Raw genomic sequence first — 25,604 nt, forward strand, 5'->3', positions numbered from 1 at the left:
CTCCACTTCTGATCCAGCTCTCTGCTGTGGCCTGGGATAGCAGTGGAGGATGGTCCAGGTCCTTCGGCCTCTGCACCTGCATGGGAGGCCCGGAGAAGGCTCCTGGCTCCTGGCTCCTGGCTCCTGGCTCCTGGCTCCTGGCTCCTGGCTCCAGCTCCAGCCGTTACGGCCATCTGGGGAGTAAACCAGCGGATGGAGGACCTCTCTCTATGTCTCTACCTCATCTGTAACTCTGTCTTTCAAATAAATAAAATAAATCTTTAAAAAAATTTACTTAAAAAGGCAATGAGAACAGTTGAGTTTACGTACACCTTTAGAGTTAGGGCTATAGATAACCACATATTTCCATGTTTTGTTTTGATTGTCCATTACAAAGAAAATTATTAGGATTTTCTCACCTACATCAGATCATGGGGGCCGTGCCACCCATGTAGGAAACCTAAATGAAGTTCTAGACTCTCGCATTGGCCTGTCAGCCCTAGCTGTTGTGGCCATTTCGGGAATGAACTAGAGGATGGGCAATCTCTCTCTCTTTCTCTCTCTCTCTCTCTCTCTCTGTCTATCTCTCTGTCTCTCCCTCTCTCTCATCTCTCTGCCATTCAAATAAATAAATATTCTTTAAAAAAAAAAAAAACAGATAACAGCTTTTTAAGTGGCTCATGGCACAATCTCTAAATATCCCTGATGGAGCAGGCATTTGATGTGGCAGTTAAGTCACCGCTCAGGATACACAAATCCCGTATCAGAGTGCCTGGTTCTCCTCCCAGCTACTCGGCTTACAATCCAGCTTCTCAATCATGCACCTTCTGGGATGCAGGTGATGGCTTGAGTGCTTGGGTCCCTGCCACACACATTGGAAGACCCAGATTGAGTTTGAGGCTCCTGGCTCCAGCCTGGCACAGTCCTGGCTGCTGTGGGCATTTGAGGAGTGAACCAAAAGATCGAAGATTCCTGTCTCTCTCCCTCTCTCCTCGTGTCTCTTTTGTATAATATAAAAATAAATAAATTTTAATAAATATTCCTTAAGAGAGGAGTGGTATGAACTTTTTCCAAGTTGAATCACTAGCAATATTTTTAAATAACTTTTATTCCTTAAATAGTCCTAAATTTATTTCAGGGAAGATTAAAAACTTGAAATAAGCATTGTAAGCATCAGGGTCAGCATTGTGGCATAGTGAGTAAAGCCACTGCCATCCCAAACAGGCGACAGTTCATGTCCTGACTGCTCCACTCTTTTTTTTTTTTTTTTTTTTTTTTTTTTTTTTTTTGACAGGCAGAGTTAGACAGTGAGAGAGAGAGACAGAGAGAAAGAACTTCCTTTTCCGTTGGTTCACCCCTCAAATGGTCACTACGGCCGGCACACTGTGCCGATCTGAAGCTAGGAGCCAGGTGCTTCCTCCTGGTCTCCCAATGGGGTGCAGGGCCCAAGCACTTGGGCCATCCTCCACTGCCTTCCCAGGCCACAGCAGAGAGCTGGACTGGAAGAGGGGCAACCAGGACAGAATCTGGTGCCCCAACCGGGACTAGAACCTGGGGTGCTGGTGCCGCAGGCGGAGGATTAGCCAAGTGAGCCATGGTGCCAGATGACTGCTCCACTCTTGATCCAGCTCCCTGCTAATGTGCCTGGGAAAAGCAGTGCAGGGTGGCACAGCTACTTGGGCTCCTGCCACCTGTGAAGGAGATCCAGAAGAAGCACCTGGCTCCTGGCCTCAGTGTGGCCTAGCCCTGGCTGTTGGGGCCATTTGGGGAGTGAACCAGTGGATGGAAGCTCTCTCTCGTCTGGCTACCTAACCACCCCATAACTCCGACTTTCAAATACATAAATAAATCTTTTTTGAGAGAATGTAAGTATTAGTACTGGAGCGTGGTCACAATGTAGCTACAGATCTGACTCCTCTGGACTTGACTGAATTTTACAAGATGAAATGTGCACAGGCCTAAGAGACCAGTGCAGAGTTAAAACACTCCCAAGCAATGATGGATTTGTAAATCCAAACACAAGTTCACAATCCCTTATCTGACACCTGCAGGGACAACTGCTTCTCAATATTCAAGATTTATAGATTCCAGAAATCTATATACACATGCTCATGCAATATCTCTACTGCGGTCAAGGACAACACCTGGTAACAAAACAGATGAGGAGTTCTTTAGAAAGATATGTAAATATTCACAACAAGTGAGATAAAGTCTCTAACTAGCTACCGATCAGTTCAGATCAGATTTGGATTTTGGCATTTGGATTTTTGAGTTTTGATGCCAAACTTACAAAAGCATTCTCAGATTTTAGAGCATTTTGCTTTTCAGGAGTGTGGGTTTCAGGATAGTGGCAGAAATGACAGAAGAAAACTTTCTCTCCCACATAAACGGCATCTGACACCCTTGAGGAGTATAGGTTTCTTACAAGTTTTTAATGCTTACTCATCGAAACATTTTCAGAATTATTTTCAGCATTCTACTGGAGATACAAGTGGTGTGGAGCAGAGGAGACAGAGCTGGTAAAAACAAAACAACCCCCCTACACACCCAAAAATTTTCCTATATTGTCTCTAAAGTTCCTGGGCAAAATGAAGAGTCTGCCTCCTTCACCCTTGTTTCTCAGGGGACTATGGGGAAGTCAGATGACCCCGTGACCCGTTCCTGTTCTCCTCCCCTAGAGCCACCTGTGTCTCGTTCTGCAAAGGCCCCGGAATAGACAAAGATGAACAAAACCAATGGATACCGTTAATAAAAAGAAAAAAATTACTTTGAGATTTTGAGGCTTAACTTCACTTACAATAAGGAAAGTATTCAAACAAAATGCCATCCTTTTGCCTATAAGATCGGCAAAGAAAATGTTCTTTTTTGTTTTAAAGATTTATTTATTTATTCGAAAGTCAGAGTTACATAGAGAGAGGAGAGGCAGAAAGAGAGAGGTCTTCCATCTGATGGTTCACTATCTCCAATTGGCCGCAACGGCCAGAGCTGCACCGATCTGAAGCCAAGAACCAGGAGCTTCTCCCGGGTCTCCCACACGGGTACAGGGGCCCAAGGACTTGGGCCATCTTCCACTGCTTTCCCAGGCCATAGCAGAGAAGTGGTTCAGAAGTGGAGCAGCCAGGACTTGAACTGGCGCCCATATGGGATGCTGGCACTTCAGGCCAAGGAGTTAACCCGTTGTGCCACAGTGCCAGCCCTGGCAAAGAAAATATTCTATATTGAAGATGCAGAGAGGGGCCAGTGCTGTGGCATGGAAGGTTAAGCCTCCGCCTGCATTGCTAGTATCCCATATCAAGTCTTGGCTGCTCCACTTCCAATCCAGCTCCCTGCTAATAACTTGAGAAAAGCAGTAGAAAATGGCCCAAGTCCTTGGGCCCCTGCACCCACGTGGGAGACCCTGAAGAAGCTCCTGGCTCCTGGCTTCAGCCTGGCTCAGCCCTGGCCATTGCAGCCATTTGAGGAATGAACCAGTGGATGGAAGATCTCTCTCTCTCTCTCTTTCTCTGTCTCTCTCTGCCTCTCCTCCCTTCTCTGTATCTCTGCTTTTCTTTTCTTTCCCCCCAAAGATTTATATATTTATTTATTTGAAAGTCGAAGTTACACAGAAAGAGAGAGGAGAGGCAGAGAGGTCTTCCATCTGCTGGTCAACTCCCCAGTTGGCCACAATGGCCGGAGCTGCGCCGATCCAAAGCCAGAAGCTTCCTCAGGGTCTTCCCGTGCAGATGCAGGGGCCCAAGGACTTAGGTCATCTTCCACTGCTTTCCCAGGGATAGCAGAGAGCTGGATTGGAAATTGAGCAGCTAGGACTTGAACCAGCGCGCCCACATAGGATGTCGGCACTGCAGTCAGCGGTTCTACCCACTACGCCACAGAACTGGCCCTATCTGCCTTTCAAATAAATAAATAAATCTTAAAAAAAAAAAAAAAAAAAGATGCAGAAAGAAGCAGTCACTGTCATGCACTGCCTTTTTTTTTTTTTTTTTTTTTTTTTTTGACAGGCAGAGTGGACAATGAGAGAGAGAGAGACAGAGAGAAACGTCTTCCTTTTGCCATTGGTTCACCCTCCAATGGCCTCTGCGGCTGGTGCGCTGCGGCGGGCGCACCGCGCTGATCCGATGGCAGGAGCCAGGTGCTTCTCCTGGTCTCCCATGGGGTGCAGGGCCTAAGCACTTGGGCCATCCTCCACTGCACTCCCTGGCCACAGCAGAGAGCTGGCCTGGAAGAGGAGCAACCGGGACAGAATCCGGCCCCCCAACCGGGACTAGAACCCGTTGTGCCGGCGCCGCAAGGCGGAGGATTAGCCTATTGAGCCACGGTGCCAGCCTGCACTGCTTTTTAGAACCTAAATTGGTGCAAACGCTGTGGGGGGAAACGGGCAACAGGTATTCAGAATTACAGATGCGCGTGCCTTTCACCAGCCATTCTACATCCAGGAATTTATCCCACATTTTCTTACATTTGAGGAAAATTTGAGGCTCGCAACAACTAACAAGTGCAACAGTGGCATTATTCATACTAGCAAAGTGTTCGAGTCCTGGACTCTGAAAGATATCTCGTCCCAAAGTTTCAGGTGAATTATGGAATATTACTGAATTATAGAAAATTATGAAATATCCAAATAATGGAATGCAACGTGGCTATTCAGTCTGCAAGATTGAGCAGTAAGTCAGAAAAGTAAGCAGAACAGTATGTGCAAAATGCTACCATTTGTATAAAAATGACATTGGGGGTATTTATCATTGTATGTGTATAAAATATCACCAGAAGCTTCTATAGAAATAGTGGTGGTCTCTGGGGGGAAGACAGGAGTGGGAGGGAAAGTACCACTTATACTCTTTTTTTAAAAAAAGATTTATTTATTTATTTATTTGAAAGTCAGAGTTACACAGAGAAAGGAGAGGCAAGAGAGAGAGAGAGGTCCTCCATCCAATGGTTCACTCCCCAGTTGGCCTCAACGGCCGGAGCTGCAGCGATCCAAAGCCAGGAGTTTCTTCCAGGTCTCCCACGCAGGTGCAGGGACCCAAAGACTTGGGCCATCTTCTACTGCTTTCCCAGGCCATAGCAGAGAGCTGGATCGGAAGTGGAGCAGCCAGGTCTCGAACCGGTGCCCATATAGGATGCCAGCACTTCAGGCCTGGGCATTAACCCACTGTGCCACAGTGCCAGCCCCAATTATATTCTTTTGACCTTTTAAGTTTTTGACCATGTAGATGCTTTATCTATTCACCACATAGATAGAGCTCTATTGAAATATTTTTCAAATCACAAAAAGTTTATAAGAAGTAACAAAAAAAGTTGATATTTAGTGGAGTTAGAAGAAAGCAAGACATTGGCCAGCGCCTCGGCTCAACAGGCTAATCCTCCGCCTTGTGGCACTGGCACACCGGGTTCTAGTCCCGGTTGGGGCACTGGATTCTGTCCCGGTTGCCCCTCTTCCAGGCCAGTTCTCTGCTGTGGCCAGGGAGTGCAGTGGAGGATGGCCCAAGTGCTTGGGCCCTGCACCCCATGGGAGACCAGGAAAACCATCTGGCTCCTGCTTTTGGATCAGCGCAGTGCGCCGGCAGTGGCGGCCATTGGAGGGTGAACCAATGGCAAAGGAAGACCTTTCTCTCTGTCTCTCTCTCTCTCACTGTCCATTCTGCCTGTCAAAAAAAAAAAAAAAAAAAAAAAAAAAAAGAAGAAGAAGAAGAAGAAGAAGAAAGCAAGACATTTAGAGATCTAGAAGGAAAGCATTCCAGGGAAGGGGAATGCAAACGCAGGCTGAACGTGCCTGACCGATTAGGGAGTGACAAAGGCAGCCCAGGCAGGATTTTGAGCAGAGTAACGGGAACCAGTTACTGTGGACAGTCCACATAGGGAGAAAGGGCATAAGAGGGACCAGTTAGGTAGCGATGCCAGCCATCCAGGCCAGATGTGATGGTAGCTTAGATCAGAGAGTAGAGTGGAGGCAATGAGAAGTACTCAGGTTATAGATAAAGAGCCAAAGCTCTTCTGGATGGAGTAGATATTGGAGGGGAGGGTAAGAAAAAAAGAGAAGTCCCCGAGATGGGGAAGATTACAAAGGAGCCACTTGGGTGGAAAGCATGAGTCGCCTGTAGGCTATTGGTTTTATATTACGGCCAAGACAGAGTGGCAAGGATAGAATTGACTCTCCCTCCGGAAACAGACAACAACCACCAAGATCAAATACACGAAACAGGGGTTGTCCAGACAGCGGATCCTGGGCAACAGTGCTCCCTGCAAGACAGCCCTGCAAGCAACCCAGCTCCTGGCCTTGAGAAAGTTTCCAGGTGCCGGTAGGAGAAAGCCTGGTGGGCCTCTGTCAGTGCCCTGACTTGAGGAGACAGGGCCCGAAACCCAGGGAGACCCAAGCCACTAGAGTTCACAGAACTGACTGTTACAGAGAACTCAGAGGGCTGCAGAAGATCCCCACAAATGGCCCAATGTGAGGAGATTCCCCAAGGAAGGGGAGGAAAACCATGGGAGATCCCTGGGGATCACCAGGCCTGCCCCCCACCACACACACACACCAGACCGGAAACGCTCATCATTCACAGGGCCTTGAGGAGAGAGTGCAGAAGGATCTGGCCCAAGCCTAAGGCAGTGACCATGGAGATGGCCGGGAATCCAGAGAGTTTTCCGTCTCAGAAGCCAAGGGAAGAAAAGTGGAGAGGTAGAGTGAAGACCGACCCCCAGGCAGAGCAGTGGAGAAGTCACTGGGTTTACCCAGAAAAGTGCCATTGGGTGCAATGGTTGGGGAAAACGCCAGACTAGAACCAGAGGGAAAATGAAAACCAAGGAAACAGAAAGCGAGTGTAAGCAAGAATTTTAAGGACTTTGCTGCCAAAGGGAACATTGAAACAGGGCGAGCTATTGGAGGAACTGTGGTCAAGAGAAGTTTATTCAAACAACTGAGGGATAACAACATGTTTATTTGCCAATGGGAATTACACAATAGAGAGAAAATGATAGTGCTGGCTGGGGGTGGGGGAGGGTTGGAACCCCGCTGGAAGCCGGGGTGAGTTACCCACAGACAGCACACACATACGTGAACAGATCTCCTGTTGCAGTGGATATGATGGTAGAGCATGCAGAAGTTCTCCCCTGTTGTTTTTAAAGATTTATTTTATTTATTTGAAAGGCAGACTGACAGAGAAGGAGAGAGACAGAGAGAAGATCTTCCCCCAAATGGCTACAGTGGTCAGGGCTGAAGCCAGGTGCCTGGACCTCCATCTGGAAGCCAAGCCACTGGGACTTGAACCATAGCTCCCGTAGGGGATGCCAGGGAGGCAGGAACGGCGTTGCCGCTGCTCCACAGCACCGCCCCGCTCTGTTCTTCATCTGTCTTGGTGACGTCAAAAATAAAGCAGTAAAGTCATCAGGTGAGTGAAGACGGAGAAGCTCTGGGGATTGAGGAGAGAGGGGAATGGAGTCAGCACCTAGGAGAGGGGGATGCAAAACGGATCAGGGAATTTTGATTGTCTGGGAACAACAAGGGCTCCTCCAAGATTCACGGTCATGATTAAAAACAAGTCAACTGTTCTTTTGTGCGGCAGTCTCGTTTTTTGTTACATAGCCTTGGTTGTGTGTCTCTCCAACCACCAGCAGCTGTACCTGTTCAGGCGGAGTTTGATCTTCTCCAGGAAGGCAGTCTGCTTTTGCCAAGGGAGGTTGAGGTGCATGCCAAGGAGTTAGCACGTGGAACTTAAGCCAAGGGAAGAGGAAACCAAGGACCAGGAGGGTGATGGACATTATACATGCAACAGGGTTAACATTCTGTAATGCCTGGTGTTGTGGGCCACAGGAACTGTAGCCCTACAGGAAGCAACCTGCAAAAACAAGGAAAGTTTCAAGAGAATAGGATGTCGGCCGGCACCGCGGCTCAGTAGGCTAATCCTCCGCCTGCGGCGCCTGCAGCGCACCAGCCACGGCGGCCATTGGAGGGTGAACCAACGGCAAAAAGGAAGACCTTTCTCCCTGTCTCTCTCTCACTGTCCACTCTGCCTGTCAAAAAAAAAAAAAAAAAAAGAGAGAGAGAGAGAAAGAGAGAATGGGATGTGTGAAGTTGAGATTATTGATTATCGGTAATAAGAAACTCCAGGCAATCACCATCGGCATGTGTGTTGAGAGAGGGTGGGAGACAAGATTGTGGGAGAATATTTCATGGACCTGTGAGGCCAAAGTTTGAGAAGCCTCACCTACGTGTACATGGAAACTGCCAAAAATTAAGACAGGGTTAGTGTTAGAATGACAGTAAGCGGGGGAGCCGTGTTAACTGAGAAGTGGGGGGAGTGACCCAGGTTTCAGGAGATGATTGCAACAGTGAGTGGACATGGATGACACAGTCTGACGAGGGCAGCTTCAACACCAAGAGGGCCGGCGCTGTGGCACAGTGGGTTCAACCACCGCTCACCCTGCTCCCATATCAAGTCCCTACTGCTCCACTTCTGATCCAACTCCCTGCTGATGCACCTAGGGAGGCAGTGGAAGATGGCCTGAGTGTTTGGGCGTCTGTCAGCCATGTGGGGGACCAGAATGGAGTTCCTGGGTCCTGGCTTCAATCTGGCTGTTGCAGCCATTAGGGGAGTGAAACCGCAGATGGAAGAGCTCTCTCTGTCTCTCTCTCCCTCCCTCCTCTCTCTCCTTCTCTCTCTCTGATTCTCTACCCTTCTAATAAATAAATAAATAAATCCTTTCAAAAGGGCTACTAGAGAAGAGGGAGAGAAGGGACACGCACCGCCAGGCCCAGTGAAATGCGGGCTGTGGGAAGAAACCAGTCACAAAGCTCAGGGAGAGCCACCGGAGGGCACAGTAATTCTGAGAATTAATTGGCTCTAGGATCCAACCACCTGGCTACTTTCTACCCTGATAGCTCAGCAAGTTACTGAACCCACATCCTCAGATTCTTCATCTATAAAGTGGGGATAGCATTGGTACCTGCAACCACATACGCATATGAAAGAGTTCAATGAGATAATACAGGTAACGGGCTTAACACAGCACCAGCGATATGGGGGGCTGTGCTAGGGAGATGTCCTGTGGTGCCTTCTTGACATCCGCAGAGAGCAGGATCCCTCTGTCGCCTTGGATCTTAGAGCTGCACGCCTTTTTTTTTTTTACCACGTGGACCCTCTCAACACGTCTTTCAGTCGGTCTTCTACAATGCAACGGAAAGCACTGGACAGCCTGGGGCCGGCGTTGTGGCACAGGGAGTTGAGCCTCCGCCTGCAACACTGGCATCTCATACTGCAGTGCCAGTTCAAGTCCCTGCTGCTCTGCTTCTGATCCAGCTCCCTGCTAATGTGCTGCGAAGGCAGTGGAAGATGGCCCAAATGGTTGGGCCCCTGGGTGAAGCTCCAAGCTCCTGGCTTCAGCCTGGTCCAGACCTAGCTGTTTTGACCATTTGAGGAGTGAGCCGGTGGATGGAACATATCTATCATCTATCTATCTATCTATCTATCTATCTATCTATCTATCATTTATCTCTCTATCTCTCCCTCTCTGTTGCTCTGCCTTTCAAATAAATAAATAAATCTTAAAAAAAAAATTTAAGGCTGGCGCCGCGGTTCACTAGGCTAATCCTCTGGCTGCGGCGCCGGCACACCGGGTTCTAGTCCTGGTCGGGGCACCGGATTCTGTCCCGGTTGCCCCTCTTCCAGGCCAGCTCTCTGCTATGGCCCAGGAGTGCCGTGGAGGATGGCCCAAGTGCTTGGGTCCTGCACCCCATGGGAGACCAGGAAAAGCACCTGGCTCCTGGCTTCGGATCAGTGCGATGCGCCGGCCACGGCAGCCATTGGAGGGTGAACCAACGGTAAAGGAAGACCTTTCTGTCTCTGTCCACTCTGCCTGTCAAAAAAAAAAAAATTTTTTTTTAAAAAGTCCTGCTAGGATTGAGGTAGAGTGACAGAGAAGGTGTGGGTTCCAGGGTCCCAGGACAATTTTAAGCCGTCTTCACCCAACTCATCCCTCCTGTTTCTGCCTGGTGGCTGCAATGACCTTAACAGGGAACAAAAGTCCTGTCCCTTAGGGGTCAGCCTGAGGAACGGCTGCAGACACCCTCCCTGCAGGACAAACCAAGAAGACAAGCGCAGCACAGGGCGCAATGCTGAAAGGGGGAGAATAGCCACGGACCAGAGAAGCAGGCTTGGGAGGGCTGCCGGCCACCTCACTGAGGCAATTTCAGAAGTTTCTGGAAAAAAAAAAATGCGTCAATTATGTCACAAGCAGAAGCCGCCCCAGGACAGAGGAATCCACCTAGGACCAACCCCAGGTGATTCAACTTTTCCAAAGTCCTGCACCAAAGTCCGAGCACCTCTACTGAGTCTCTTGAATTCAACCCTAATGCGTGCTTGCAACCCTGATGCATGTTTCCAGGCTCTGCTGGGCCTGGGCGGAGACCAAACTCCTCCTGGTGGCTCCTCCTTCACCTGCAGTCAGGCCAGCCGGCCCCAGCCTCCAGGGGTCTCCCCAGTCTCCCTCTCTTTGGGCCCAAGCTTTCCCTCTGCTATGTACTCACTTTTTTGCTTTTATTCCAACTTCTGTCCATTCTTAATCTAACCATCCTCCTCTCCCCCCCCCCCCCCCCGCCCCGGAAACCTTAGGTTTTTCTTGAATTATGTCTAAGAGAGATCAAGAAGCATTTTCATTTCACCCACAAATAGGCACATGTGTAGAAAAATCTGGCATCCCTGGCCAGAAATATTTCCCACTCAGTCCCAAGCAAGGAAGACCGAAGAAACATTTTGCTTCCATTAAACGTAAAAGGAGACACACTGCAAACAGCCTGGAAGTCAGACAGAACGCAGTGGTTAAAATTAGATCCGGCTCCTCATAGTGTTGCTGCTTTGTCATTTTTATTTTTTCCCTTGTAAAGAGGGAGAAGATTTGTAACACAGAAGCTAAGCCCAAGGATATAAGGTTGACAAGATTCACGCCCACCCCTTAGGGTCCCCCCCCCCGCCCCGCTGTGGCTCCTGCTGCCACTTTATCTACCCCCCCCCAGTCTCAAGGGTAATCATACTTGATATTCTGTTATCTTGATCCTCTTGACTTAACTTAGAAAAATTGGATCTTTCAAAAATATCTTTCCGAAGTTCTAAGAAAAAATGTGAAAAGGATTTGACCATGAAGAGGTCAGTGTGAGGGAGATCTCTGTGGTGACGGAACAGTCAGTCCCATCCTCAGTGGCCATGGTGGTTGCACGACTTTCTAATGTGCTAGGATTGGCACAAAACCATGCACGCACATCGTACCCGTAAGTCTGCTGGTTTTGCTTTTGTATTGTAGTTCCATGAGTCACAATCATGCCGGCAAACTGGGGAGGGGTACACAGCACCTCGCTGTACTGCCTTGACTATTTCCTATGAATATATATATATATTTTTAAAAAGATTTGTTTTATTTATTTGAAAGAGTTACCGAGAGAGGTAGAAACAGAGAGAGAGAGAGGTCTTCTGCCTGCTGGTTCACTCCCCAGATGGCTGCAACAGTGGGAGCTGAGCTGATCTGAAGCCAGGATCCAGGAGCTTCCTCCAGGTCTCCTACGCAGGTGCAGGGGCCCAAGGATTTGGGCCATCTTTTACTGCTTTCCCAGGCATATCAGCAGGGAGCTGGATCAGAAGTGGAGCAGCCGGAACTTGAACTGGCACCCATATGGGATGCTGACACTGCAAGCCAAGGATTTAACACACTGCGCTACAGTGCCAGCTCCAGACTCTGTATTTGCAAACGAGTTTTTGTTGTTGACTTTGTTAAACCATCATTTAAAAAAAATCATGACAGTTTATGGGGTTGATCAAAATTAAAGAAAGTTTTCAGTTTTAATTTAAAAAAAAAAAGGTGGGGGGGACAAGGGTGGGTGTTTGCCTTAGTGATTAAGAGACCGGCATCCCCACGCGGCAGTTTCTGGGTTTGGTACCTGGCTCTGGCTCCTGACTCCAGCTTCCTGTTAATACAGACCTTGGGAAGCAACAGTGACGACTGCAGTAATTGAGTCGCTGCCACTCAAACGGGAGATCTGGATGGAGTTCCCCGCTTCAGACTGCAGCCCTGGCCCAGCCCCAGCCGCTGTGGGCGTCTGAGAACTGAACCAGTGGATGCGAGTGCTCACTCTTTCTCTCAAATAAATTTTTTTAATTAAAAAAAAGTTTAAATGAATATATATGCAGAAAATATGAGGTTGCATTTCCACAGGAAATGTTTCTGATTCTAATTAGTGCTATAACAGTAACTTTGAAGCACCCCAGAATCACACCTAGCCCCCCCCCCTTTTTTAGATTTATTTAGTTAGTTATTTGAAAGACAGAGTTACTACATTGGCCAGGGCTGGGCCAGGCCTAAGTCAGGAACATGGAACTCCATCTGGCAACTCTCCCACATGGGTGGCTGTGGGGAGCAACTCGGACTAGACTAAGTTACTGGAATTAAGACTTATTCTATGCATCTGCTCTCCCACAATATGGCGCTGAGAAGGGAGTAACAACTTCTACGCAGCTGCCTCTCGCCAATTTGATTGACTGAGCTGCAGGAGCTGATCTTGCTCCTGATTGGAGGAGAGCAGCATACTCGGCGTGTGGGTAGCAGAGTTGGGATTGGTGGAAGAGGACTATAAAGGAGGAGAGAGACAACATGCACCAGGAACATCTAAGAGGAACATCTATCTGAAGGAACACCTGTGCAGCCCCCGAGAGAGCCGGCCGGCGGTGTGCCGCTCCCCCGCGAAGTGGGGAAAGTGGCTAGGGGGAACCGCCCTTCCACGGAGGTGGGAGGGACGGTAGCCAACCCGGGAAGAACCAGCAGCAAACCCGGGGAGGGCCGAGCAGACAAAAGAACAGCGCAGGGTCCTGTGTCGTTCCTCCACGAAGACGGGGAGCGACAGGTGGCACAGGCCCAAGCGCTCGGGCCATCATCCTCTGCTCTCCCAGGCCATTAGCAGGGAGCTGGATCAGAAGTGGAGCGGCGGGGCACTCATAGAGGATGCCAGCAACACAGGCTATGACTTAACCTGCTGCCCCAAACGCCAGACCCTTGTCTAGCCCCTCCTGGGCTTGTTCTATTTCAACTAGGTTCCCTCCCATCCAACCCTCCTGACCACTGGGCACTGTCTTTCCTCTCTGGTGTGAGTTGCTGGTCCAGCAGCCCATTTCCTTTTGACCAGAGAAAAGTGATAATTCACCCGTTTTAAAAAAGCAAGTCTTTTTCTGAGTTTCAGATGAAGCAGACAACCATGATCCCCATGTGCAAGGCAGTCCAGTTAATAGCCTTTGGGCCACATGAGAGACTATGGAGCCCTTCTAAGCCCTGGGCTGTTCTCTTCCCAGCCAAAGTCTCTGGTGATTATGCCTTTACATCCCCTCCCTACCATTCAGCCCAGGGAGATGGTCAGTGTGGTTCACCAAAGCCTTCACACCACGCAAGGCAGCAGCCAAGAGGGAATTCTTTCATCAGTACCCCGACCCATGGGCAAGGGCAAACCCAGAGACTGAAGATCTCTCTGGAAAGGATGAGCGTCTCAGATTCCAGGTGTTATGGTTTGGGTAAGAGTTTCAGTGTCCCCCCAAAGGCCTACGTGTTAGGGGCTTGGTCTCCAAAGTCTTATGCTAGTTGTTAATGATTAAGGGTGCACACCTGATACAATTATGGTATCTGGCAGGTGGGCCTAGTGGGAGCACCTTAGATCATTGGGGGTGTGCCATGGAACGTAGTTCTCATGAGGGGGTTCGTTATTTAAGCTGAGTTTGGCCTAGCTTCTATCTCTGTTTGCTAGTTCTCCCTGATCATCCCTCTGTCATCCTATGGTCTCATCAGATGCCAGAACAATGAGGCCGCCTGATTCTGGCCTGTGGACCTCCAAGACTGTGAGCTTTCCAGGGCCAGCACTGCGGTGCAGCTGGTTAAAACCCCGGCCTGCAGTGCCAGCATCCCATATGGGCACCAGTTTGAATCTCAGCTGCTCCACTTCTGTTCCAGCTCCCTGCTAGTGGCTGGGAAAGCAGCAGAAGATGGCCCAAGTGCTTGGGCCCCTGTACCCATGTGGAAGACTCAGAAGAAACTCCTGGCTCCTGGCTTTGGCCTGGTCTAGCCCCAGCTAATGCAGCCATTAGGGAAGTGAACCAGTAGATGGAAGATCTCTCTTTCTCTCAGTCCCTGTCTCACCCTCTCTTGCTATAACTCTGCCTTTTGAATAAAATAAATAAATCTTAAAAAAAAAAAAAAAAAGACTGTGGGTTTCCTAAGTAGGTCCTCTCAGACATTTTAGTTAAGGTAACCAAAAAACCAACTAATACAAAAGGTTAATGTTCTGTTGTTACCCCAAGTATATAAAAAAGGAAAAGATGTCTGTCACAGATCATGTTTCCAAATCATAGTATCTCCCCAGTGTCTTTTATCTCCAAAGGAAACCCTCCTCTTCTCACCCGAAAAAATTGAGTCTAGAGCACATTAGCAGCTCCATTGTGACAACAGGCAGCAAGTGGAGGCAGTGAGGTACACAGTAATGAATAATAACACCATGGCTTTATGCTACTCCACTTTCAGAAGCACCCCATATCAGAGCCCCGGTTCAAGTCCCAGCTGCTCTGCTTCCAATCCAGCTTCCTGCTAATGAACCTGGGAAGGTAACAGAAGATGGCTCAAATACTTGAGCCCCTGCCACCCAATGTGGAAGACCTGGATGGAGTTCCTGGCTCCTGGCTTCAGCCTGGCCCCTGGCCCATCCCTGGCTATTGCAGCTATTTGGGGAGAGAAGCATGTATCTCTCCCTCTCCCTCTCCCTCTCCCTCTACCTCTCCCTCTCCCTCTCCCTCTCCCTCTCCCTCTCCCTCTCCCTCTCCCTCTCCCTCTCCCTCTCCCTCTGCTGCTCTTTCTTTTGTTTCCCCTGAAATATTTATTTATTTATTTGAAAGAGTTACAGAGAGAGAGAAGGAGAGACAAAGAGAGAGAGAGAGATCTTCCATCTGCTGGTTCACTCCCCAGATGATTGCAATGGTCGGGGCTGGGTCAGGCCAAAGCCAAGAGCCAAGAGTTTCATCCGGGGCATCCATTCGGGAGTCATTTTTTTTTTAATCACTAAACATACTTTGGAGAAGAGGAGGTTTTTCAACATTTCCCTTCCCTTAGAAAATACAAGAGTCTCTAGGTCCATCGTCACAGGGACATTCCGCTGTCACAATGTGCAGAGTTCAACCTAAGGCAGATACGGTTACTTGACTGACAAACTGATCAAAACCACAGGAAAGCAAGGGAGAACACACTGAATTTCTTTGGCTTTTCTTTTTTATTACATCGTAGTATTGCATTATACAAATGAATTTTAAAAGAAAATTAATTTTCAGGTTATGCACTGAAAACACTTTAAACTTAAAGAAGATCTTGAACAACCAATTCTAAGTGTTCACAATATTCAATAAACCTAAATCAGAAGACAGGAGAAAAATTGAACTCCCTTTTGTTTAACTATTAAACATTAGCTAGTAGTTGCCCAAATTCCATTACACAACAGCGCTCTCCTCCCACTCCTCTTCTACAGCTCTGAGGTCTTGATGTGGAGTAAGGTGAGCCAGACAGAGCTGACTGTAGGATATGCATTATCATAAGTGGATGATAAACTCTGAGAATGGTAAGGTAGGTGGAATTTTAAACAGGTAAGAAAGAAACAAAAATTAAGGTACTCCTATAAAACAGTGCAAGCTAGGGGTGCCCCGCCAGTGTTGTTACCTGTAACAGGTGTGTGAGGGAGGGGACTCCACAGATTCAGACCACAACTCAAAGACCAACACAACTCTGGGATCAAGCTCTAACCTCCTGCCAGATAGCTTGACAATCAAGGTGGGTGTAAGTCACACTCCATGTTTTCTCTCAGTCACGGTGAAAAAATGGGAATAGTGTGAGGGACTGGAAGCAATGTATTTGTCCTAGCCCTCGGAAAGGCTGGTGGCATGTGGATGGCTAGTCACTGCCAGGAATACTGTTCTCCTGCATAGTCTTCATTATCCAGTCAATATAGTTCTGTACTCTTGTATACAACCCATATTTCCCACACACGGGTCCCCAGGACACCAGGCCAGCTACATAGAATTTGGGGCTCTTTATAATGGGGTCCTGTACAGCAAAGGCCCCCCCACTGTCTCCTTCACAACTGTCAATACCCATGTCCCCGCCTGCACAGATCATGTTGTCGGTTATACGTGCTTTGGGATCTTTCGCTTGCATCTCTCTGCAGGCCCTCAGAGAAGTTATGGGTAACTTGGCGCCCTTGAGCTTGACGGCGCGATCTCTTTTCTCTGTTCTGCCCCAGCCTGAAATCATTCCAAGCACTCCCACGGAGGGGTCGTACTCTGAGGAAGTGCCTGGCAGACAGATGGGGGACACAGTGGGTCCCATTTTCACCGGGTCTTTCAGCTGCACCAGCGCAATATCATTGTCATAATTCTTTCGTTCCTTTGATGGGTCCCGAGGTTCCCACCCCGGATGAATAATCACCCGTTCAGCAGTGAGCATCTGAGCGTTTTTCAGCTGGGAGGTTTGCACCGAGGTGGACCCAACGTACATTGTGGGCGCATCGTTGTCCTCCACAACGTGGGCGGCGGTCAGCACCCAGTATTCACCGATGAGCGCCCCACCAGCCCATGGGTACTTAAAGTACACTTGCCAGGGGAAATTTTCAATATCAGCAGGGGATCCTCCAAATATCCTCTGTTTCATTATAAAGGGCTCGCTGGGGACTCCACAGACTAGGAAGGAACCAGAACGCGGTGTGTGAGACAGAAAACGATGCTGGTCTCCTGCAGCCCTCTAACCACCCAAGGACTCATAAATGCTGGGTTGCAGAGCTCTCTAGCACAAAACAGTCAACCCCATCTGGCCAGCCGTCTCCATTCATATCTCATCCTGGCCTTACCTCAACATCCACTTTGCCAATGCTACAACAGGCTCAGAGGAGAGACTGGTTAAACAGAGGTAGGTGTGGAGTTACCGGGTCCAAATGAGCCACACGCTCACAACTATCCACAATTAACTCACAGCCCACTTGACCCCCAACTCAGGCCATGGACCCAACAGGAAACCAGTGCGGGAAAACTCCTTATACTGATGGCACAGGAGACCAAGCTTTCTACCCTGTACTGATGCTCAGATCAAACCCTATCACCTTCCCTGAAGTCCCAGCTGCGCCTGAGCCCTCCCACAGGTCAGCCTGGGAAATGAAGGCAGGGTTCTCTTTGATCCTGAGATCTCGTTCTAGTTATGATCGCTTTGCCATGGCCCAGTATAACTGAATTTCAGAGGAGGCTGCCTTACCCAGGTCCTTTACTAGACAGCCTGACTGGACTCTGAGTTGAAAATAATGGACCTTGGACTCAGGCAGACCTGGGTTCAAAGCCTCTCCTTGCTACTTACTGATTCTGTCAAGTTGTACTCAATCATCCATCCCTGAAATGGGACCAATAATACGTGGCTCCCAGGGTTGGTACAAGAACATGAATAGGATGACACATGCCACAGTTTAGCTCTTGATAGCACTGCTGTTACCACCAGAATCATGACTATTCGGGTTTAGTCCCAGTGCTTTCCACTCAACTCTGCTCTCCCTGCAGTCTCTCATTTTTCTTATTCTGCTACGTCGTGTTGCCTTATAGACTTTCAATATAATAACTAGACTTTTTAAGTGCTCTTGTTTCTGAGAGTTGATTCTTCATTCTCAACTGTCAGTTCCTGTGTTCAGCAATCCTGTCTCGCCTGACTCCATCTGCATTGCCCGCCCCGACCCGATGGGCCCTGGCTCCCACCGCTGTCACGGGCTGACTTCTCGATGTCCTTTCAGCTGACCTGACTCATCTTGAGGGGGCATCTCAAGGGCCTGGTAGGCTCACGTCCAAGTGTTAACACTCCTGAAGGCCCAGACTACTAAGTCTTGTCCCAAGGGGGTTACAACCACTTTTCAGATGATTCCCAACTCAGCCACACCTGTGGCTGTGGTCTCCACCCGTGCCCGAGGCCTCCTTACCTGGAACACACACCGGCAGCTCTGTGCCCAGCACCTCATTCACCCAGCTCCCGTTACTAGCGCAGCGATATTCCCCTGGAAGCCACAGGAACATGGTCACACTCACCATCGCATCTTCTCCCTTCCATTCCCCCCTTTCAGCCAGAGCCTCTGCCCCTCTGGGGTTTTAGTAGAGGACCAGATGGGATCAGCTAAAAAATCTGGAAAACTTCACCTGGACTCATATCTCCCCAGGCCTCTATCCTACCCAGGGGGTGGGGGGTGGGGGGTGGGAAGTCTCCAAAGCTGAAGAACACAGGGTTATGGAACGGCTTCAAGTGCGGAAACAAAAGCAAATAAATTAAAAAGTAATGTGGTGAGATACACTGGGCCTCATCCAGCACTTCCAAGGCCTCTACTTCAAGACGGCCTGGTGCCTTCCAGACGAAAGCATTCTATGTGGGTTCCACGTGACATCGTTTTACATGAAGTAATTTCTTAAAAGCTGGAGAGCCCCATGGAAGGGATGTTGTGGGGAAATTCTTGCTGCAACTATAAAGCAGACTTGGAGTCTATGATTCCCCACGGATGAGCCTAGAGGACACGGCCTGCCCCATATGAAAACCAAATCCTTAGCCTAAGCCAAGAGGATGCCAATGTCTGGCCCACTTCTCTCTCTTCCCTCCAGAATCTCTCCAACCCAGGAAGACTGTACTAGTCATCCTCCAACTCCTTCTCTTCTCTTGGAGAAGTCACCTACCACCGCCTTCATTTTCCATGTAGTAATATGGCTCCTCACAAGTGTAGTGGGTGACAGAACCAAATAAAGTACTTTCTGGGTCTTCGGCTTTGCCATTCTTAATGGGTTCAGGAGCACCACAGTCCACAGCTACAAGAGAAAGTCAGGGGACTGATGGTCAGGACAGCTGCTTCTCCTGGGAAGAGTCACTGTCCTCACTGCTTCCCTCCCTCATGTCCATAGGAACACTTGGAATGAATCTTCCCACACCCATCTCCCTGCAGCCATCCTTTCCAATTGGCATTACTCAAATCCCTGGCACACTGAGACCTGTCAACCAAGACAGCCCCTTGAAACCTAAAAGGAGGAACCTGGTTCTCTGTGGTTGGTGAAGGTCCCTGTAGAAACCAAGAATGCACCCTCCTGGGGCTGTCATCTCTACCAGTCCCACTGCCCCTTTCTTTGGTCAGAAATCTGATAGTTTAGATGGCCTGAGACCAGATCAGGATCAGGACTAGGAAAAGCCCCCATGAGTAGCTTCCCTTCAAAAGTCCAACCCACTCTCTGACAAGCATAATAGAAAAACCATGCATTGGAACTTTGATGTGCTGATCTTTCAATTCCTTTAGGCAGATATAAAGAGTTCCACGTTGATGAGACACGTACGCTGACATCTCAGTTTGGAATTACTCCACTTTCCATTGCTTTGACAAACAGAATAGAAAGATGTTGAGCCAACATTGTCCTGGGAAGTAACAGACATCACCATTAATTCACAAAGAGATATTTGGAAAGCCAAGACAAAAAATGGAATTGATCTTTGGTGTTGGGTCAGTGAGGTTGTCCAGCAAATCAGGTCCCCTGCCCCAGGAAGACTGGAGGCAGAGAGGCAATGCTAAGTTGGCCAAGAAGCTCTATACCCTACAAGGAAGTGAGCTGTTCTGTCTATGGCAACCACACAAGGCTTCACATCTTAGTCACTCAGGGTGTCGGGTATCACACAGGGTCGGGTGTCACACAAGGGTGACTGGACAGTCTCACTATGCTCATCCCAACCTGGGACAGGGCTATGGCGAAGGCCAAACAGCACTTTACCTCCACAACTTCATACCCCTCCACACAGGTAATCTTCACCACATCTTTAAACACATATTTTGCCTTCTTGGGCTCCCAAAAAGAGTTCTCAGTGACTTCTTTAGGACAGGGGATTGCTTAGAAAGAACAGAAAAAAAAAACTTTTATAGTAATTGGAGATGCAATTCCATCTACATCATTCTCACACTTCCTAAAATCATTTGGTCAGCCTTATTCCTGGTGGCTCGCACTCCAACATGGTGGGCTTCTAAAATAAGACAGCGTTACTAACCACCCCCGAGCTGTCTGCATTCAGGGGTCCACTTCTAGCAGCCATTGATGGGCTTAGGCCTTCCTGAGCAAGTGAAGTAGCTCAGGACTCCACCCACACAACAGTCTCCCTGTTTTCATTCTGCATTGTCTAAGGACTCAGGTGTCACCAACGGAGGAGGCATTTGCAGGCTACTCACGGTCTCCATGGTAACGGAGTTTCCAGCCCTTGCGTTGCTCTGTTAGGTCAGTTTGAAAGATGATATCAAGAGTATTACTCTTGGTTTCAATATTCAGTGGCCCAGGGAATCCATTGCCACAGTAAGGACCAAACTGCTGATTTTTTCCAACAAACTGAAAGGAAACAAAATGATGAGAGCAGAAGAGAGACAGAACTGAAGAGATGGAACAGAGAGAAGTGAAGGAGGTCATAACTGTAGCATACAACAAGAAGGAAGGGAACAAGAAGGGGTAGGAGGAAAGACAGTTTTCTCTTCGGGAAGAAATCTCTGTGAGTTGGGGGAGAGGCGGAGGAGTCACCCATCACGCACAACTAAACTGTCCTGGCAGGCCCCGTCTGCGTCAGCTGGCTCCACGTCAAAGTCTTCTCTCCGCACGGTCACCACCACCTGGAACCCCTCCTCCAGCAGGATCTGGTATTCACACCTTGAGTTCTCTGGGTATGGCCTGGGATAATTGGGACTTGTGATCTCCCCAATCAGCGTGGTGAACACATCTCCACTGCAATTGACTGAGGGAAAAAAAAAAGAATCAAATATATGGGGTCAAAGGAGTCCCCGCCCTATTCTGAGTCCTCTCATAACTGCCAGTCCTCCGGTCAGAGGATCCCGGATCTCGGAGTCCACGTGCCACAGCGGGTCGAGACCAATGCCGATTGGATGCTTGGCTGACAATGGAGTTTCTGGGGATACGAACCACCCCAGGCAGACTCTCCACAGGCATGGATCTCTCCTCTCCAAATAGCTAACTTGACCCTGAAACCTCTCTTCTTCCCCTCTTGTGGCTCCCCCCTCAGTTTATGAACAATTAAGAACAGACACCAGGGGCAGGGGTTTGGTGCAGTGATTGAAACATTGCTTGGGACGCTGCATCCCCTATCAGAATTCCTGGGTTCAAGTCTTCCCCTCTGCTTCTGATCCAGCTTCCTGCTAAAGTGCACCATGGGAGGCAACAGATGATGACGGGCAAGTACTTGTGTCCTTGCCACCCATGTGAGCAGCCCAGACTGAGTTCTGGGCTCCTGATTTCAGCCTCGTCCAGCCCTGGTAGGCATTGGGGGAGTGAACCAGCAGATAGAAGATCTCTATCTATCTATCTATCTATCTGTATCTCTATCTCTATCTCTTCCTCTTGTCTCTCTGCCTTTCAAATAAAGTGAAGCTAAATTAATTTTTATTAAAAAAAAAGAATAGCTAACAAATAATGAAGATTGGGCCTAATCCAGAAATTGGAAGGAGGACAACGCCTTTTCTGAGGCCTCCTCCATTCCAAATCTCAGGGAACAGGGACCTGTCTTGATGCTTTGCTCACCTCCGCAATTCCTCATATCATCGTGGAGAAAGTATTCTGGGGGGCAGGAGCAGAAGTAGCCGCCAATGAAGTTGTTGCAAAAGTGGCTACAAGGAACATCTGCAAACTCCGTGCACTCATCTATGTCTATAAAGGGTAGAGAGGGATTGAGGTCAAGTTCAAAGACCTGAAAAGAAGAATGAAGTTAAACCTAAAACTACCAGGGTATACAAAGTAGGAAAAGCTTGTTGTTTAAGGCCTCTCAAGGAATCACATTTTGGGGATAATATTATTCCACGTTCCTCTCCTGAACCGTAATCTTAGAACTGCTCCCTACCCTTGAGCGGCCGAAAGGGAGCTCCCAAGGCCAGAAATCTTTGGCTTTTCTCCGAGACAACACTGCCGGCTAAACGTGACAATGACATCTTCTGCAGTGACGAATAGTGAGTTCACACCTCACTTTAAATGCTGTTGGGACGTTCATCAAATCTAAGCAACAATTTGGATTTATGAGATGTTCCAACTTGATTTTAATGTGGAGATGGATTTAAAAGTGCCCAGAATTGGAAGGTCTGAATGAGTTTTAAAATCATGCATTGTCGTGTGATTCTTTGGCAAGTTATTAACTTTCTTAGTCCTCACTTTCCTTATTTTTATATGGAGATAATAATACCCACCTTGAAGGGTTGTGATGACAATTATCTTAACAGATGAAATTCCTAAATCAATGTCCAGTTCTCAATAAACCACTATTATCTATTGCTACTATTATCCTCATTGCCACTAAGATACAATCATGTGTTTGAATTTCACAAAGGCAATTCATGCAAAGATGCAGGCCAAGGGGGACCGGCACTGTGGCGTAGCATGTAAAGCTGCCGCCTGCAGTACTGGGATCCCATATGGGCACCAGTTTGAGTCCCAGCTACTCCACTTCTGATCCAGCTCTCTGCTGTGGCCTGGGAAAGCAGTAGAAGATGACCCAAGTCCTTGGGCCCCTGCACCCATGTGGAAGACCTGGAAGAAGCTCCTGGCTCCTGGCTTTGGATAGGCCCAGCTCCAGCCATTGTGGCCATTTGGGGAGTGAACCAGCGGATGGAAGACTTTCTCTCTCTCTCTCTCTCTTTCTCTCTCTGCCTCTGCCTCTCTGTAACTCTGCCTTTCAAATAAATAAACAAATCTTTTAAAAAAATATCCAGGCCAAGTCAACACCTTGTAAAAGTTATAAGCAGTATTGTCACTGTATGCATTGCTCGGTGTTTCAATCTTTTGGCCGGCTCAGTAAAACATACACAGGAGGGTGCCTTACCTATGGCAGCATAGTAGGCAGCAAATCCAGTAAAACGTTCTTCATTGGAGAAGTCTGACCTAAAGATCACTTGGAGTTTATTGTACGGGACTTTGAACTCCTCCACAATCGGGGAGCTGGGGTTCTTGCTAGTCTTCTGTCCACAGAGCTTCCCCTCCTCAATGTCTCCGGACATTATCTAAGATAAGAGTCAAACAGAAACTAGGAGAGGGTGGTATCTGGGGGAAGAGGGCGAGAGGAAGAGGGACAGAGAGGATAGAACATCGACCCCCATAGCACTATTGGACTCCAGTTCAGCGCATGTCTGTGGCACTCCCTCCTACGGCCTTCTTATTCCACCACCCCAGCCCTGGGTCTCCACCTCTCTTCTCCGTATGCTTGTGATATACCTGCACTGAGTCATAGGCGCAGTCCTCTGAAAGCTCTATGTCCAGATGGGTGAAGTAGAGGTGAATCCCGTACCCTTCGGGGACTTCTATATCCCAAGATTTCTCTATCTCATTGGGGTATGCCTGAGGATAGTTAGGGGACAGGATCTCCCCATACATGGTAGGCTCAGCATAAACCCACACCAAAATGGAAAACAGGACCATACACCTGGAAGAAAAGGCATCAGGAGGTGGGTGACCCAGGTACCAGCAGCCTCATGCAGAACTTGAGCACTTGTCACAGGGAGAAGCAAGGGGAAAGACAGCCAGCCAGTGTGGGAGAGAACCTTAGGTTGGAATAAAGAAAGGGCCTGGGTCACACCAAACCCCAGGCTTCAGTGGTGAACTCTCTATTGAGAAGCCAGGGCAAGGGGGGGAGACAGTCCAGGGGTGTCTCTGCAGACCCCTGGTCACTGACCACATCTCTGGAGACTGGCCCATCCTGACGGGCTGCGTGTCTCTTGTTCCCGGCTCTCTGCACCGCTGGACCCTGGAGAGAAAGGGGTGGCAGGCCTGGTCGTCTTCGTCTGACAAACTCAGGTGTCTGCTCCAGGGGCAGGAAGTCACCTCCGCCTCAGTGGCACCTTCCTGAGAATGACACAGGTTCAGAGAGCTGTATCAGGAGTCACCGCCACAGGCCTCGGGCTCTCACTCCCTCCCCAGGCTGACTCCAGCCAATTTTCTAAACTAGAACTAAGTCTCCTTCTTCCCCCAAAGGAATGAGTACGTCCGCCCAGGCTTTTCCCTTCTGTCCTCTGCTACCCTCCCCGTCCCTCTGTCTGTCTCTCCCTAACTCACAGAACAATAATCCCCACTTCCACCTGGGATTTTAGAAGTCTTTGCTCACCGTGACCACCCACCTCGGACAGTTCTCCCTCCTCTCTAACCATCACCCCTTAGCACTTCCGCTCTCACACCTGCAAGTCCCTCTGCTGATATTCCCCGGGACCACTGGGAGAAGGACCCTGGGAGAAGTGGTCTGAGAGAGGGAGTGCTACCCAGCGTGATACGGGGTCGCACGGGCAAGGAGAGAAGGGACATTGGGATTACAAGGGCCATAAAAAGCAGGGAAGAGAATTTCCTACATTCACTCTCTGGGATTTGTGTGTTTGTTTTCCTTTCTAAAAAAAGGCATGATAGCTTCCCAGGGTCCCTAGGGAAGACTCTCAAAATTGTTTCTAGTCCTCAGAACAGGGGTGCATAGTGGTATGAAGTGAGGGGACCCCCAGTCCTGCCTTTTTTCATTCTCTTCCCAGCCCTCCATCTTTGCCCCAAACCTTCTCATGTGAGATTTCTTCTGCCTTTTCTCCTAGCTCTGTCCAAACACTTCTTCATTTTCAAGGATTTTTACCTTCAGAAGCTGATGGGAGCAAGTGAGTCAGTCCCTCTCCAGCAGTGGGCATGCTGAGTGACCGGGGCTCCCCGGACCGCAGCGCAGGGCCTTCCCGCTCCCTCTGCAGGCACTTCCGGGCCACCTCTCTGTCCTGGGGCTCTTGAGATTCCCTGCCCCTGTGTGCATGTCCAGAATTCCCTGATCCAAACAAAGAGGGGGCTGGGAGACCACAACAGAGAAAAAGGGTAACTCAGCTTTGATCCTGGAGCTCCCTCTGCTTTTGAAACAAGAACTCCGTCCTCCGCCCCCGGTGGAGATTGCTGCCGGCCGGGAGGCTGCAAGAGAGGAGGAACGGGGATTTCACCGATTGCCTAACACTTGTTTCCAGCCAAAGGGTGGGTTGCAGTGTTTTCGGGTAAGTCAGATGATTTGTAGGAAAAGGAGGCGCTTGACGTTAAGGGAGAGAAGCCAAACCCAGAAAGTCCCACCCTCCAGCTGTGCGAAAGTCAGAGTCACGAATTAAGGGAGAGTGGCTATCGGAATGCAGGTCTGCTCCGCGTTTAACGCGAATTTAACGGCCGAATAGTGACATAAACCTAGACCCACCATGGTGTGGGTGATGCCTTTTCCTCTTGCTAAAATCCTTTCCACTCTCCAGACATCTCGATTCTATTCACTAACGAAGCTGCAGTTTAGATGCAACCCAGAGCCCCTTAAGCACAGCCCTTGAGGACAGATATGTTTTCAGATTGGGGCTGGCGCTGTGGCATCATGGGTTAGGCCAATGCCTGCAATGCTGGCATCCCTTGTGAGCACTGGTTCGAGTCCCGGCTCCCTGCTAATGCACCTGGGAAAGCAGTGGAGGATGGCCCAACTGCTGTGGGAGACCCAGAAGAACTCTGGCTTCCTCCTGGTAAAGCCCCGGCCATTGAAGCCATGTGGGGAGTGAACCAGTGATAGAA

At 49.0% G+C, this 25,604-nt stretch overlaps 1 protein-coding gene across 2 annotated transcripts; it reads right to left on the bottom strand.

Moving 5' to 3' along the window:
• Positions 1 to 15,234: 15,234 nt before the first annotated feature.
• On the bottom strand, positions 15,235 to 25,059 carry C1S (complement C1s). Of its 2 annotated transcripts, none has more exons than XM_008259769.4 (12): positions 24,661 to 25,059; positions 23,728 to 23,897; positions 23,271 to 23,478; positions 22,882 to 23,059; positions 21,594 to 21,719; positions 20,594 to 20,793; positions 20,243 to 20,396; positions 19,794 to 19,909; positions 19,365 to 19,443; positions 18,720 to 18,848; positions 17,981 to 18,055; positions 15,235 to 16,709 (listed from the first exon to the last, which is right to left on the bottom strand). In XM_008259769.4, exons 2-12 carry the CDS (start codon positions 23,748 to 23,750, stop codon positions 15,925 to 15,927), a joined length of 2,073 nt encoding a protein of 690 aa, XP_008257991.2. In that variant the 5' UTR covers positions 23,751 to 23,897; positions 24,661 to 25,059; the 3' UTR covers positions 15,235 to 15,924. The 2 variants fall into 2 exon arrangements, with proteins under 2 accessions (XP_008257991.2, XP_002712892.2); XM_002712846.5 differs by having other exon boundaries at positions 23,728 to 23,799; positions 24,661 to 25,049.
• Between the last annotated feature and the right edge of the window lie 545 nt (positions 25,060 to 25,604).

The sequence above is a fragment of the Oryctolagus cuniculus genome, chromosome 9 (genome assembly GCF_964237555.1).
Source record: "Oryctolagus cuniculus chromosome 9, mOryCun1.1, whole genome shotgun sequence".
NCBI lineage: Eukaryota > Metazoa > Chordata > Mammalia > Lagomorpha > Leporidae > Oryctolagus > Oryctolagus cuniculus.